Below are 17,672 nucleotides of genomic sequence, written 5' to 3'. Positions count from 1 at the left end.
TTTATATCACACAATTCTGACTTTATAACCCAATTCTGACTTTATATCACACAAATCTGACTAACACGCAATTCTGACTTTATATCACTCAATTCTGACTTTATCACACAATTCTGCCTTTATATCTCGCAATTCTGACTATAACAAACAATTGCGACTTTATATCACACAATTCTGACTTTATAACCCAATTCTGACTTTATATCACACAAATCTGACTAACACGCAATTCTGACTTTATATCACTCAATTCTGACTTTATCACACAATTCTGCCTTTATATCTCGCAATTCTGACTAAAACAAACAATTGCGACTTTATATCACACAATTTTGACTATAATGCAATTGCGACTTTATCATGCAATTCTGACTTTATATCACACAATTCTGACTATAACAAACAATTGCGATTTTATATCACACAATTCTGACTTTATAACGCAATTCGGCCTTTACAACACAATTTTGAATTTATAACTCACAATTCTGACTTTATATCACGCAATTCTGACTTTATATCACGCAATTGCGACTTTATCACGCAATTCTGACTTTATATCTCGCAATTCTGACTAAAACAAACAATTGCGACTTTATATCACACAATTCTGACTATAACGCAATTGTGACTTTATCACGCAATTTGGACTTTATAACACAATTCTGACTTTATATCACGCAATTCTGACTATAACAAACAATTGCGACTTTATATCACGCAATTCGGACTTTATAACGCAATTTTGACTTTATAACTCACAATTCTGACTTTATATCACGCAATTGCGACTTTATCACGCAATTCTGACTTTATATCTCGCAATTCTGACTAAAATAAACAATTGCGACTTTATATCACACAATTCTGACTATAACGCAATTTCGACTATCACGCAATTCTGACTTTATATCACGCAATTCGGACTATAACAAACAATTGCGACTTTATATCACACAATTCTGACTTTATAATGCAATTGCGACTTTATCACGCAATTCGGACTTTATAATGCAATTTTGACTTTATAACTAACAATTCTGACTTTATATCACGCAATTCTGACTTTATAACTCACAATTATGACTTTATCACACAATTCTGACTATAACGCAATTGCGACTATAACGCAATTCTGACTTTATATCACGCAATTCTGACTAAAATAAACAATTGCGACTTTATATCACACAATTCTGACTTTATAATGCAATTGCGACTTTATCACGCATTTCAGACTATATAACACAATTTTGACTTTAAATCACGCAATTCTGACTTTATAATGCAATTGCGACTTTATATTACACAATTCTGACTTTATAATGCAATTGCGACTTTATCACGCAATTCAGACTTTAGAACGCAATTTTGACTTTATATCTCAGAATTGCGTGATATAAAATCGCAATTGCATGTTATGAAGTCAGAGTGACGTTTTCTGTTTTGTTTTTCATCCTGTGGCAGAAACAAGCCTCCACAGATATTACATTGACGGCACACAGCGCACATTTGCTTGTTGAGTGGTCAAAGTGGTGTTCAAGTGCCTATGAATTTTTGACGTGTACGTGTCCGCAGTATATAATCTCTCCGTCTGTTTTGTTTAGCGCACGCAAGCGGCCGATCCCGTACTACCGGCCGAGCCCGTCCTCTTCCAGCTCCGCCAGCAGCTTCAGCAGTTCCAGTCGCAGTCGCAGCCGCAGCTACAGCAGTTTCAGCAGTCGCAGTCGCTCCAGGAGCCCGAGTCCCACACACAGTTACTACAGCCAAAGCAGCTACGAGAGTCCCGGCTTCTGAGACCCACTGAAGGTACGCAGGGGGGGCGTCAGAGAACAGCTCAAGCGTGCAGGACAGCAGGATCTGCGCTGGAGAAATGCAGCGGGTTTCAGGACGCTCTCTAAAACGTCAGGGTGGAGTAACACTGAAAAGATTCAAAACTGAACACAAATAATAGGTTAAAGGTGAAGAGGGTAATCACACTGCAAATGAAAAAGTGTATTTTTTTGTCTTGTTTTACAGTACAAATATATCAATATTCTTAAATCAAGATACATTTATTTGAGAAGGTCAAATAACATACAAAAATTACATAATGTTTCCTGGAAAACGTATCAAAAGTGAGTTTATGCTTAAAACAAGCAACAATATTTTTATTATATTTTTCTTGTTTTAAGCATTAACTCACTTTTGATATTATTATTTTAACCCCATTTGCAGGTTTTTTTTTATTTAAGCAAAACTTTTTGATCAATTGAGTATCATTTGAGTAAATAATACTGTAATACTGTAAGTAAGAAAATAATATTTTGACAGTGTGATGCAAATCCTCTCAATTAATTGTTTGTAGTTTTGAACCTCAAGAAAATATTTGTATTTGTTCTTTATTTCCACAATGGCATTATTATTTTTTATTCTTGTTTTAAGCAAAAACTCATTTCTTTGGCCTCATACAGTAGCATTGCCTAAATCATGTTTATTAAGAAATTATGCGATTTACGTGTACTTAAGTACGTGTGTCTTGATTTCAGAAAGTTGAGATATTTGTCCTAGAAAACAAGACAAAAGTATATTTTAAATATTACATACTTCACCCTTAACTTAGACTTTGTTTATAGAGCGAAAATTGTATTTATTTATTTATTTATTTTTGGTGTGTCCAATTCAAATCCATTTTTTTTTCAAGAAAATGCATAAAATCAGATTTTTCCGTTCTTTTTTTCCACAATGACTCGTAATAATACTACTAATAACAAATTATGTAGATACACTGAATATTAAATCCACTGTCTGATGCGAAACCGTCCTAAAGAGTGGACGGATTCGTGTGCAGCACCAACAAAACATTTTAAATAACTGCAAACGTTACATAATAAAATACAGCCGGTCTGTACAGATTAAAACCAGTTTTACGTCCCAACCCTGTAAGATGCTGACTCGCACTTATGATGCACAGCATAGCATTTTTGTATTAAACATATTCAATGTTACAAATAGATCCAGTGTCTCTATTTAAAGACTAAAAGGCCTCAAGAACAAAGATAAGACGAGCACTTTTTTTTCCTGAAATTCTTCCACGCTGCAAAAATAACCAAAAAAAAAACCCACACTGGGTTATGAATTAGAGACTAATCGTGATCTCAAAATCAAGAGACTATAATCCCACACTGAAGAGGAACAAAGCAAGAACAAAATACATTTTACAGTAGCTTATGATTTGGGTGAATCTCATAAAGACAAGAAACAAGAAATTATATGTTGTACGAAAAAATTAAGCCTGTTTAAGCATCACAAAGATTTTGTGAATTTTGACTTTATTTTCATAACAATTAAGTGCATTTAACACAAATATTAACTTAACTATTATATATATATATATGCACACCATTTTTTATTTTTTTATTTAAGTTACTGACAATTGTGTGGTTTAAATGTGTATATTTAGTCTTTTTAACAATCTTTATCTTTCTGGAGCTCTGAGTAAAGTTTACACCAAAAATATCTGATTAACAGACAGACGTCAAAGATTAATTAAGACCTCTTTATTTTATATTGCCAACATTGAAGACACCTGATGTTGACAAGCAGAATCATTGAATTTAAAACAAACACTGATCACAACAATGGTGAGTTATTAATCGTTTTACTCATTTTAAATGGTTAACTTTTAAGGAATTAATTTGATTAATTATTACTCAATTCTAATTTGTTCAATTTAATTAATAATATTGCTTGTAATCTGTTGCCACAATTTTTTTGATTAGATAAAGCGTATTATTTTTTACAGTGTGAGGAGCACCAGAGGGTTAAACATGCTTCATTTTTTTATTTATTTATTATGCAATTATACATTTTTTGTTTATTTTTATTTTTAACTTTTTTTGAGATTCACCCGTTTATTATGTAAAAAAAAAAGCACACCTGTTTTTTGCTTTGTTTTGTTATAACGGCTGAACGTCAGGATGTTTTAGTTTGAATATTTCCGCTGCAAGTTTTGGCTGTAAACTATGCACTGTATATTCCCAGTTATACGCCCGATTATAAAGGCTTGGTGTGTGGAAAAGCTTGGCATGATGCAGAGGAGAGAGTGTGTGTGTGTGTGTGTGTGTCCCCTCCTGTACTCTCGGATCTCTGTGGAAAATCCATATCTGATGCACCTATAATGTCCATTTTGGAGATGTGATATTTCTTATTATATACAGTATTCTACTTTGGCTGTGTTTAGTGCGTATGGATACGGTTCGAGCTCTGTGTTGTACAGTTGTTCTCTGTCTCTAGTGTAGGTGCACTTATACCTGATACCAGGCTGCAAAAATATACACGCACACGTCTTTATGAGCATATTTATTCCGTGATGCTATTTATTTTATATTTGTTGCATATTTATTTTGTTATTTATTGAGAAAATGTTTTTATAATCTGTGCGTGTTGCACGTTTGCAACGTTTGTACTGACGAGCTTCTGCATCCTTTAATAGTCAACATGAAGACTTTATTAATACATATTCCTGATCTTAATATGTTCAAGGATTCATCCATGCACGTTATTCCAAAACTGAACAACTTTTTCCACCTCTGAAACTTTGCTTGCGGATAAAACAACAGGTTTTTCTTTAACCCCTTAACTGTCACCCCCCCTTTTTGAGAATGGGGGTTAAATGCTCTATTCACACTTAAATGGTTGTAATTCAAGAATGCTTTGGAATATATACCCAAGTTTGGTCTTGTTTTAAAGAAAACACTCAGCAGATTATTGCTGAAGTGAAAACACTTTAAAATTAAAACTACAAGTTTTAATTCACAGTAAATCAAATATACTGTACTATATATTTTTTTATTTTATATAAAATATATATTTTACAAAATATTTTTTACTCTAAAATTACTATAAAATCAAAGCCATACATCTAACCAAGTTATGTTCTAAATTTGAAGTTGATATCACAAAAATTGAAGTTCCCATGAGATTTTGTTTAGGCGTAGTACCAAAAATAGCCACCGGGTGCCATTGAATTCCATTGAATTTAGTTGTGTACATTCTGCCTTAACAAATTAATACATTTCTGTCCAAATATCAATTTTGTCACAAAATTTGGAACCTTGAGACTCAGACCTTTCTGACAATATGTGTTTTGTCAAGATTAGAAAAAGTTTTGTTCATAAATTATGAAATATAATGATACCCAAAAGGGGAGGAGCCTGATAAAATAAGTACCGTTTCTATGGTAACGCAACGTTCAATTATAAAACGGTTTTCACTGGATGAATTCTGAGTTTATAAGCTTTCAAATGATGCCTAATTTATGATAACTACTAAAATATGTGATATAATAAAAAAAAGGCGATAAAAAATATTATTATATTTTAGAGGATAATATATACATATATATTATAATTTTTAGAGGATAATGTTATACTATACTTTTTATTTTTTATTGAAAAATACTAGATTATATGTTTTATTATGAACTTTTAGCATAAAAACAGAAGTTTCAATGATTAAAAGTGGGTGCATCAACTTTTTGTGACAAAGGTCAGACCTCCTGTTATGATGCAGATTTTTTTAGGTGCACTCTTGTCATAAATTCATTAATTACTCTTCCTACAAAATTTGTAACACAAAACAGGGGTAGAATATTTATTTAGAAGTCTTAGACCTTTCCAACAATATATAATTTGTCATAATTAAATTAGGATTTAATAGAAATATAGTGAAGTAAAGTTAGGCGTCCCGGTACCGAGACGGTGACAGTTAAGGGGTTAATATGCTGTCACTCTGAAATACGAAGAATCATGTTGACCGTAAATGCAGAACTACACTTTGAAATGATTTTTTTAAGCAGAAGACTTAAACTTGTGGTAACACGTTACTTGAAGGGGTGTGCATTAGACTGACATTGTCAAACAATGTCATATTTGCATTCAAAATGTCATAATGACATTTTGTCATAAACATGCATAAACCCTCCTTCATATTCATTACATGTGTCGTGTCAGTCTCACGCACACCCCTTCAAGGAAAGTGTTACCACGCTTGTTGTTTTACGAGTTTGTATTTTGCAAATATTTATTATAATTTATTGTACTGTTTTTCTTCTCTCATTCCCTCCTTCAAATGGAGACTGAGCTGGCCTTTTATCAGCTCTCTTTGTCTTTCTCTCCTGGAAAGAGTTAATAAAGGAGGCGGATCATGTGAACTTTGACCTTACGATGCAGGAATCGGCCTCAGTCTTCCTTTCTGTGTGTCTCGCCGCCAGTGTTATATGATTTTACACACTCCTGTTGATTCAATAATGTGAGTTATGAGAACTTCCCAACTGTATAAAGTCAGTAGATTTAGTGACCAGTCATGATTAAACACAATAAAAGTATCTGCAAATGAATCCTCTTTTGAGTTTTGTCTTGTTTCTTGTGCTCAGATGATGAAAACGAAGCGCATTTCAGCTAAAAGAGTATTATTACGTATATAATATACTTTCAAATATATAAGTTTAGTTTAGTTTATTATTATCATGCATATTCCTAAGATATTGGCTGTTTATTAGTTCTTAAAGGTACAATGTGCAGGATTTTTGCAGTAAAATATCCAAAAAAACACTAGGCCAATGTTATATATTTTGTTTAGTTGATTACTCACAATATCTCAAATGTTTCCATCTATTTGTAAATCGTGAGAAAATTGCGATTTTTAACCGAGGAAACGGGGTGCGTGAGCAGGGGGGAGGAGTCACCAGTCAATGATGTCATATCCACGTTACCCTCGGTTTCCGCCAGGTTTGACCTCGTACTGCAATGGTAACCATGGCGACTGATGTGAACAACTGGGTCGGTTATGCCCGTTATGCGAGCTCAACAGCATGAGCGAAAGTTATGTGTAGTTATGCTCATGTGTTTCCCTCATATTAAATTATTAAATATAAAACACCTTTTTCACATTCATTTTGGAGGGTCATATAAAATGTATTTCTGGTCTGTTTTGACGCCGGTGGCCCCTTAAATTAAAAACGAACAGTCTGGCTTAAGCAGTCTTTTTTTTTTTTCAATGAAAAAAAAATTAAAATGTCATTTTGGTGATCAAATTTCTCAAAGTTTTAAGGGATGAAATGATTGACTACAGGGGGATTTTAAATACTAGACACTGTTGGAATAAGTTCTAGTTTCTAAAAAAAAAGAAGTACTAGCATGAAAATAGATACTAATACGCTTTGAATGTAAAAGTGGCTTGCCATATGCAGTGTGTTATTCTGATCATGTCTTTCAGTGTCTTACACTCTCAGAAAAAAAGGTACAAAAGCTGTCACTGGGGCTGTACCTTTTCAAAATGTACACTTTTGTACCCAAAGGCTGCATATTGCTACCTTAGTGGTACATATTAGCACCTAAAATGTACATATTAGCTCCTGAAATGTACTGTACACATTAACACTTCAAATTTACATTTTAGCACCTAAAATGTACATATTATGACCTAAAATGGACATATTAGCTCCTGAAATGTACACATTAACACTTAAAATGGACATGTTAGCACCTAAAACGTACATATTAGCACCTAAAAATGTACATATTGACACCTAAAATGTACATATTAGCACCTAAAATGTAAATATTAGCACCTAAAAATGTACTTATTAGCACCTAAAATGTACATATTTACACCTAAAATGTACATATTAACACCTAAAATGTACATATTTACACCTAAAATGTACATATTTACACCTAAAATGTGCATATTAGCACCTAAAATGTAAATATTAACACTTAAAATGTACATATTAGCACCTAAAATGTACTTATTAGCACCTAAAATGTACATATTGACACCTAAAATGTACATATTAGCACCTAAAAATGTACTTATTAGCACCTAAAATGTACATATTTACACCTAAAATGTACATATTAACACCTAAAATGTACATATTTACACCTAAAATGTACATATTTACACCTAAAATGTACATATTTACACCTAAAATGTACATATTAACACCTAAAATGTACATATTTACACCTAAAATGTACATATTTACACCTAAAATGTACATATTAGCACCTAAAATGTAAATATTAACACTTAAAATGTACATATTAGCACCTAAAATGTACATATTAACACCTAAAATGTACACATTAGCACCTAAAAATGTACTTATTAGCACCTAAAATGTACATATTTACACCTAAAATGTACATATTAGCAATTAAAAAGTACATATTAGCACCTAAAATGGAAAAGGTACAGCCCCAGTGACAGCTTTTGTACCTTTTTTTCTGAGAGTAAGTGTGTGTTGTATAGCCTGGCGCTGGACACACTCATGTGATCCCGCCGGATCTGTGTCTGGAAGGTTCCTGCTCTTTCCCGTTCACCGTGGAAAATAATGGAACGGTTGTATTTATAGACCAGTGAGCTCGAAACTGGAGTCGCTCCACTTCTCTGTTCTATAATCTTCTTTGATTCGCTTCTTCCAGAATTTTTGAGTTGCAGAACAATCCAGACTCCATAAAAGCTGCTTGTATGTTTGAATAGAAGGGAAAATAATTACTTTTATTGAGTTTTTTTGTTTTTATCCTAATATGAAGAAACTGTTTATTAAAGCAATACGGCTTTTGAGGTCTTGCTACACAGTCTATTCATATATATGCACAATATACAGCACCACGACTCCTTGTGCATAAATATATGTAGAGGACTTTTATTGTTCCTTCATTCCTCCGATCGCGCGTAAATCATCTATCAGCACGTGTGTTTGGGTCTGTCTCTGCTGACTCAGTTTGTGTGCTTTACAACAATCCCAGATTCCTCCGCTCCAGTGTCATGACAGGAATGTGTGTGTGTGTGTGTGTGTGTGTGTGTGTGTGCGCCAGGAAAGTCACTTCAGGAAGGCTTTGCCTCGGATGCCATTCTCATGCAAGGGCTTCCGTAAATAAACATTCGAGTCAATTCTATAAATATCTGGATGTGTGTGTGTGTGTGTGTGTTTGGGGTCATTAGCGTGGAAGGGCCAATACGTTATTACACTGCAAAAATGCTTTTCTTACTTAGTACTATTTATCTTCTTTCCAGTCCAAATATCTAAAAAAAAAAAATATTCACTCTTAGAAGAAATGGTTCTATTTAGAACCAGAAATGGTTCCATCCCCCGCTTCATATATGGAACTCCAAAATGAACCATTTTTTTCTGGTAAAAGGTTCTATTGGCCAAGTACGGAACCCCAGGGTTCTATATAGAACCCAGAGGAACCCTTTTTTATGAGTGTATAGAACCTTTTAGGGGTTCCAAATACGTAGCACAGATAGAACCTTTTAAGGTTCTATATAGAACCTTTTCTTCTAAGAGTGTTGTTTCTGTTTGATTTGGCTTTTTTTTAAGCAACAACTCACTTCATTTTGATTTATTTCCCTAGAAAACAAGACATAATATCTAATGGCATGTTACTCATCTACTAAATGCATCTCGATTTAATAATTTTTAGATATTTGGCATATTTATTATATATTTAACATTTTTTGCCTTGTATGAATCGCGGCTTTGGCGTATGCTTCTTATTATGGTATATGAAATCTTTCAGAATCGTGATATATAAATCAAAGATTACAATCTGAAACATCTCAGTATCTACAGTTCTGCATTTGGCGGATGTTTTTATCCATTTCATCATTCCCTGGGAATCGAACCCATGACCTTTGCGTTGCAAGCATTCTCCTATTTTTCATGCAGTTATGTGTTTCTGGCATCATACACAATGCAGGAATGGAAATGTCCCATGCGAGGCCATCTGTGACTTTATCTGGACAATAACTTTATTCTAGATCTGCTGTAAAGCCGAAACAATTTCGGTAAGACTTTATTTTGATGGTTGCTTTCGAACATTCTGTTAACTTATAAGTAACTTTGCAACTACATGTCAACTTATTCTAACCCTACCAGTGTACTAATACTCTACTCACACTCTAATGAGAGTTAATACAAGTAGGTGCAAAGTTACTTATAGACAACAGAATGTGTTAAAGGGACTGTCAAAATAAATCGACTAAATCTGTGTGAAGCTGCTTTGAAACACTCTATATTGTTAAAAAGTGCTGTAATAATTAAGTAGATTTGACTGTTTTTGGCATCCTACACAATACAGGAATGAAAATGTCTCATGCAAAGCCGTCCGTGAATAGACATTCTAGTCACTTCCATAAATATATCCGGATGGGAGGAGGTGTCAGTGTGAAAGGGGGTCGGCCAGTACGTGCTTATAAATCCCAGCTCTCCCAGACAGGACACAACACTCTCCTGAAAACTTTCAGAGCGAGAACTGAAACTCAAGCCATGGCCGAGAGACGGATCCCCTTCAGCTTTATGCACGGCTCATCCTGGGACCCTTTCCGGGACTGGTACCAGGGCAGCCGGCTCTTCGACCAAACCTTCGGGATGCCTCCCTTCTCCGAGGAGATGCCCACTTTCCCGAGCACGCACTGGCCGGGATACATGCGCTCCTTCGGACACCCGGACATGGCCTGTCTAATGCAGAGTCCAGCCCAGATGCCCATGTCTCCTCCCGCCGCGATGATTCCTCCCAACTACGGCCGGGCCTTCTCCCGACAGCTGAGCTCGGGAATGTCCGAGATTAAGCAGACTCAGGACGCCTGGAAGATCAGCCTGGATGTCAATCACTTCGCCCCCGAGGAGCTGACGGTGAAAACCAAAGATGGAGTGGTGGAGATCAGCGGTGAGCACTTTATCTCATAATTACGAGTCGTATCTCATCATTTTAATTAATTGTGTCACAATTAGGTTTTTATCTCATAATTATGACTTAGTATCTCATCATTTCAATTTATTGTCATAATTGTTTTTAGCTCATAATTATGACTTAATATCACATCATTTCACCTTAGTGTGTTATAATTATGTTTTTTATCTCATAATTATGACTTAGTGTCTCATCATTTCAACTCATTGTGTCATAATTATGTTTTTTATCTCATAATTATGACTTAGTGTCTCATCATTTCAACTCATTGTGTCATAATTATGTTTTTATTTTAATAATTATGACTTAGTATCTCATCATTTCACCTTAGTGTGTCATAATTATGTTTTTTATCTCATAATTATGACTTAGTGTCTCATCATTTCACCTTAGTGTGTCATAATTATGTTTTTTTTCTCATAATTATGGCTTAGTATCACATCATTTCAATTTATTGTCATAATTATGTTTTTAATCTCATAATTATGACTTAGTATCTCATCATTTCAATTTATTGTCATAATTGTTTTTAGCTCATAATTATGACTTAGTATCACATCATTTCACCTTAGTGTGTCATAATTATGTTTTTTATCTCATAATTATGACTTAGTATCTCATCAGTTCAATTTATTGTCATAATTATGTTTTTAATCTCATAATTATGACTTAGTATCTCATCATTTCACCTTAGTGTGTCATAATTATGTTTTTATCTCATAATTATGACTTAGTATCTCATCATTTAAATTTATTGTCATAATTATGTTTTTATCTCATACTTATGACTTAGTATCACATCATTTCACCTTAGTGTGTCATAATTATGTTTTTTATCTCATATTATGTTTTTATCTCATCATTTCACCGTAGTGTGTCATAATTGTGTTTTTCATCTCATAATTATGACTTAGTATCTCATCATTTCAATGTATTGTCATAATTATGTTTTTATCTCATACTTATGACTTAGTATCTCATCATTTCACCTTAGTGTCATAATTATGTTTTTTTATCTCATAATTATGACTTAGTATCTCATCATTTCAAGTGATTGTATAAAAAATTTTTAATCTCCTAATTATGACTTATTATCTCATAATTTCAACTCATTGTGTCATAATTATGTTTTTATTTCCTAATAATAACTTAGTATCTCATAATTTCAACTTATTGTGTCATAATTGTGATTTAGTGTCTCATAATGTCAACTTATTGTGTTTGTGTCATAATTATGTTTTTATCTCATAATTATGACTTAGTATCTCATAATTTCAGCTTGTGTCATAATTATGTTTTTATCTCATAATTATAACTTAACATCTCTTAACTTTTCACAATTATGACTTTTTATGTCCAATAATCGCAACAAGCATTGTGCTTTACTTCTAAAAAGAAAAATCTTTCAAATTGTGTCCATTTTATAACGAAATTCAAACAATAAATGACGTTTTGACGCTCTTAATTGTCACATGACAGATCGCAGTATACCTTAAATAGCAGTTAAATATAATAGGCTCTGTTATTAATTGCAACCAATATTATATTTTACCAAATGGGAGGGTTCTCTGTATAGTTTGCAGCATTACTATTGGTAGACTTTTTGTGTCATAATTAAATATGATTTACCAAAGCGTGATTTTTTTTCTCTTCTTATGTGGTGTACATGCATAAGGAACAGAGGTGGGCTTAAAGTTTTGCTGAATAACAGATGTTTCTGGGGGAAAGTTGAATCTTCATAGGGCGGGCTAAATGGCCAGCTAAATTCCTGAGATATTACACAGCCAGAGCACAGAGAGGCTCAAATGTGTGAGCGAGTTATTGCTCTTAGCTCATTGTGAGACTTATGTTCTTAGCTTTGTGTCATTTAACATTTCAAGATCTTTGATTTTTGGTATGGAAAAGAAGCGCATCAGATTTCAGAAGTGAAATAGGGAGCATTAATGTTGATCTTGTGACGTAATTGGACTCTCATATCACATCCATCTCGGTGTTGGTCTCTATCAGATGATGAGGGTCTTCTGGGGTTTGTTGTCTAAACAAACAACATGCTGGGTGCTGGGTTACCCAGAGTTTGAGCTTTGAGGAACGCCGAAAGGACAGCGAGGTCAAATGACCCATGTGATTTAGAGGAAACATTAACATGAAGCTCAGTCAATGTGCGGTTAAACACTCATTACCGTCACATTAATTCACATGATAATGCGAAACAATCCTAGGTTGTTGCTAAACTCTAAGCAAGGCAGGGTCTTTTTAACCCAAATTTGGGTCAAATATGGACAAAGCTGGGGTTATATTTTTAAATGCATTTTTAAAGGGTTGTTTTTTGTCCATTTTTGACCCAAATTTGGGTTAAATCAACCCAGTAATCTCTATTTTTAATATAAAAATAGCAGTGATGGAATGTAACGAAGTACAAATACTTCCTTACTTTACTTAAGTACATTTTTCCACGTATCTTTACTTTACTTAAGTTGAATAAATAGTGCATACTTTTTACTTTTACTTTGTTACATTTTGCAGCAATTATTATACTTTCTACTCCACTACATTTCTACAACTTCTGTTACTTTTTCGTTACATTTTCTGATCAGTTTTTCCCCTGCCAAAAACGTAATCTGACCGTAGGCTACGTTCGTTGCACGTTTGTCTCACCAGTGACGTTTAGTTGCCATAGATACATGCGTCTTGCACGCAGTGTGTTTATCATGCAATTTATACGCGAAAATGTGTTTTTACATGCATAGGAAACACACTGTGTGTAATATACGTTTGGGATTATGGCAAGCCAAGAGGTTCAGAATTACACCATAAATGAATTGCATTTACTGCCAAACATAGTTATTAACATATAGTAAGGATAAGCATATATTGCCTAATTGCAAGCTTGTTTCAGAAATGATGACAATTTTTTTCCATCATTATTGAACATCATTATAGGAGTATTAGGTTGAATGAATTAGAATTAAATGTTTTATTAATCATTAGAAAATAGTCATTAAGAGAATCAATTATTATGCAAGTACTTTTACTTTTAATACTTAAAGTACATTTAAAATCAGGTACTTTTTACTTTTTACTTAAGTATGGTTGTCATTGTGTTACTTCTACTTTTACTAAAGTAAATATTTATCTGGTTATTTGTATTTTTACTTAAGTACTGAGATTCAGTACTTCCTCCACCACTGAAAAATAGAGACAGCTATTGATATACAGTAAGAGTATGTGTGGATAGCACATGATGAGGTTTTGATTGTGTTGCAAATGTTGGTATTTTTAGATCTTGTCATTTTGAGTTCAGTGTCCATTTAATGCAGAAACTGAGAGAAAAGATCTCATGTGTGTGTTCTTCTCGTCTGATCTCCAGGCAAACACGAGGAGAGGAAGGATGAGCACGGCTTCGTGTCGCGATGTTTCACCAGGAAATACACGTGAGTACTGAGACGCTGATGGAGCACACTTGATCATATAGACTTTTTGTTATCATTATTCTTTTTTTTATAAATACCGGTATGTTTTATCTCGTAATTATGACTTAATATCTCATTATTTCAACTTTGTCACAGTGAAATAGTTGACAGCTCATAAATACTGTATGATCTCATAATTTCAAATTGTCTTTTATCTCATAATTAGTGTTATTATTTAGTTAAGTTATTAATTTATCTCATAATAACTTAGTATCTCATATTAACATTTTATGTAATTTATACAGTTGTATAATTGATATTTATCTCATAATTATGACTCAATTTCTTATAATTTTAACTTTTTGTGAGTCTTAATCGTATCTCTTAATTATGACTTAGTATTTCATAATTTCGACTTACTGTGTTGTAATTATTGCTTTCTCCTAATAATTATGACTTAGTTTCTCAGTTTTATGTAATTTATGCATCTGTATCAAATTTTGTATCTCTTAATTATGAATTAATTTCTTATAATTAATTTTATATGACCCATTTATGATTTTTATGTCATAATTAATTTATCCCACATTTATGACTTAGTATCTTATTTGAACTTATTGTGTCATAATTATGTCTTATCTCATAATTATGACATAGTATCTCATACTGACATTTTGTCTCATTGATATTTTTTATCTAGTAATTATGACTTAATATCTCATTATTTCAACTTTGTCACAGTGAAATAGTTGACATCTCATAAATACTGTATGATCTCATAATTTCAAATTGTCTTTTATCTCATAATTATGACTTAGTATCTCATATTAACATTTTATGTAATTTATGCAGTTGTATAATTGATATTTATCTCATAATTATGACTCAATTTCTTATAATTTTAACTTTTTGTGACAGTCTTAATCGTATCTTTTAATTATGACTTAGTATTTCATAATTTCGACTTACTGTGTTGTAATTATTGCTTTCTTCTAATAATTATGACTTAGTTTCTCAGTTTTATGTAATTTATGCATCTGTATCAACTTTTTTTATCTCTTAATTATGACTTAATTTCTTATAATTAATTTTATTTGACCCTATTGTGTCATAATTATGTCTTATCTCATAATTATGACTTAATATCTCATTATTTCAACTTTGTCACAGTGAAATAGTTGACATCTCATAAATACTGTATGATCTCATAATGTCAAATTATATCTTTTATCTCATAATTATGACTTAGTATCTCATATTAACATTTTATATAATTTATGCAGTTGTATAATTGATATTTATCTCATAATTATGACTCAATTTCTTATAATTTTAACTTTTTGTGACAGTCAGTCGGATCTCTTAATTATGACTCAGCATTTCATAATTTCGACTTACTGTGTTGTAATTATTGCTTTCTTCTAATAATTATGACTGATGTAATTTATGCATCTGTATCAGATTTTTTATCTCTTAATTATGACTTAATTTCTTATAATTAATTTTGTTTGACCCATTTTTAATGTCATAATTGATTTATCTCACAATTATGACTTAGTATCTTATTTTAACTTATTGTGTCATAATTATGTCTTACTTAGTATCTCATACTGACATTTTGTCTCATTGATATTTTTTATCTTGTAATCATGACTTCATTTCTTATAATTTCAACTTTGCCAGTTATGAAATTTTATGTTATAATTGTTATCTCATAATTGTGACTTATTATCTCATATGTCGTAATTATGGATTTTATGTAATAATTATGACTTACTTAGTATCTCATAGTGATGTTTTATGTAATTTGTATAATAGATTTTCTATCTCTTAATTAAGATTTTTTTATATATATATTTTTTTATTTTATTTTTTTAATTTACAAGATATTTTTTGTCAGAATTATGATTTATCTCACAATTATGATTAAGTATCTTATCATTTTAACTTATCGTGGCATAATTATGGCTTATTTTCTCATTATAATGACTTGGTATCTCATACTGACATTTTGTCTCATTGATATTTTTTATCTCATAATTATGACTTAATTTCTTATTATTTTCAACTTTTTGTCACAATTATGACTTGTATGTCTAGAATTATGTCTTAGAATCTAATAATATTGTGTAATAATTATGGCTTATTATCTCAAAATTGTGAATTAGTACTTCATAAGTTTAACTTATTGTGATATAATTATGGCTTTGTATCTCAAAATTATGACTTAGTATCTCATAATTTGCTGATGCTGATGAAGCACACTTGATAGGGAGGATCCAGAAGCACTATCCAGGGTGTGACCAACAGCTTTTGACAATGATCCATGCATCACATTGCATAATATTTCACATCATCATCATCACACAGTTTTGAAAGAGTGGTGACCCGAGTGTGTTGTGTTGCAGTCTGCCCGCTGGTGTGGACTCGGAGAAGATCACGTCCAGTCTGTCTCCTGAGGGCGTCCTGACTATCGAAGCTCCTCTGCCCAAACCTGCAATCCAGGGCTCAGAGATCAACATCCCCGTGAACACCGGCAGCGGCGCAGCGACTGTCAGCACGACAAAGAAACCCTGAGCACTACAGCACTACAGCACACACACACACACACACACTGTAGGTTCGCTATCTTTGGGACTCTCCATAGACGTAATGCTTTTTATACTGTCCAAATTGTGTATTCTGTCCGACCCCTGCACACACACACACACACACACACACACTGCATTCCCATCTCATTTTATTATGTTTTTGATTTTAATCAACAGTATTTGATTTTCTCTTCTACTCGTAGTACATCACGACATGCACAGCAATCTCTCGAAAACATGCCCATATTTCACCCTCAAATCAAACGAAAGATTTTAAAAAATATATTTTTGATTAAATATGGCAATAATATGTTTTCATGACAATTAAACATTTTACCAAAATTTTACAATTAAAATTATATATTGTCTAGACTAGAGGAACCATACAACAATAAAAATTTTATTTTTGTTTTGCACTACAATAATGTGAGAATTTAAAAAATTTGGCATTTTTATGCAAGATTTTTTTTTTTCTTTTGATTGTGAGATGAATTATGGACATTTCTTCAGTAGTTTTACTGCTGGTCGTCTTACACCTTTTCAAGTAAACACACTGCGAGCCACAATAAAAATAATGGTTGTTTTCATGATCGTATTCATTGTTTTCATCTGCTTCTGTTGTTAGCTATTAGCTATGTTAACCAGTAGTCAAACACTGTAGCGGTTTAGCGATAGACATCCTTTTAAAAACCAATCTGACTCCATATTAAAGTTTTAACTGCATCATGAATTATTGATGCCTTTCTGAGGCATTACATAATGCTCTACAGTACTGTAATAAAGGCTTTCCCATCATGAGCTATTCTAATGCTGGAATTGGGAATAAACAACTTCAAGGCAAGGCTAATGATTATCTGGCATTTTGATTGAGACCACACACAATCATTTTACAACATATTTTAAATAATGTGACTGAAAATCAGATA

At 32.6% G+C, this 17,672-nt stretch overlaps 2 protein-coding genes across 2 annotated transcripts in view; both read left to right on the top strand.

The window, feature by feature from the left end:
• The window catches only part of srrm3 (serine/arginine repetitive matrix 3), a 74,368-nt gene extending 72,451 nt beyond the window's left edge, over positions 1–1,917 (top strand). The window contains exon 14 of the mRNA XM_039661539.2: positions 1,608–1,917. Coding sequence (XP_039517473.2) covers positions 1,608–1,797 — 190 coding nt within the window. The 3' untranslated portion in view covers positions 1,798–1,917. The remainder of the gene's footprint in view (positions 1–1,607) is intronic.
• An 8,225-nt stretch (positions 1,918–10,142) lies between these two features.
• On the top strand, positions 10,143–17,333 carry hspb1 (heat shock protein family B (small) member 1). The gene is made up of 3 exons (XM_039661624.2): positions 10,143–10,721; positions 14,113–14,176; positions 16,564–17,333. The coding sequence occupies exons 1-3, from the start codon at positions 10,202–10,204 to the stop codon at positions 16,730–16,732; spliced, it is 753 nt and encodes a 250-aa protein (XP_039517558.2). The 5' UTR covers positions 10,143–10,201; the 3' UTR covers positions 16,733–17,333.
• Positions 17,334–17,672: the final 339 nt, after the last annotated feature.

The sequence above is a fragment of the Pimephales promelas genome, chromosome 4, assembly GCF_988280905.1.
Source record: "Pimephales promelas chromosome 4, fPimPro1.hap1.1, whole genome shotgun sequence".
Lineage (NCBI taxonomy): Eukaryota > Metazoa > Chordata > Actinopteri > Cypriniformes > Leuciscidae > Pimephales > Pimephales promelas.
This window is presented reverse-complemented; position numbering and strand designations above follow the sequence as displayed.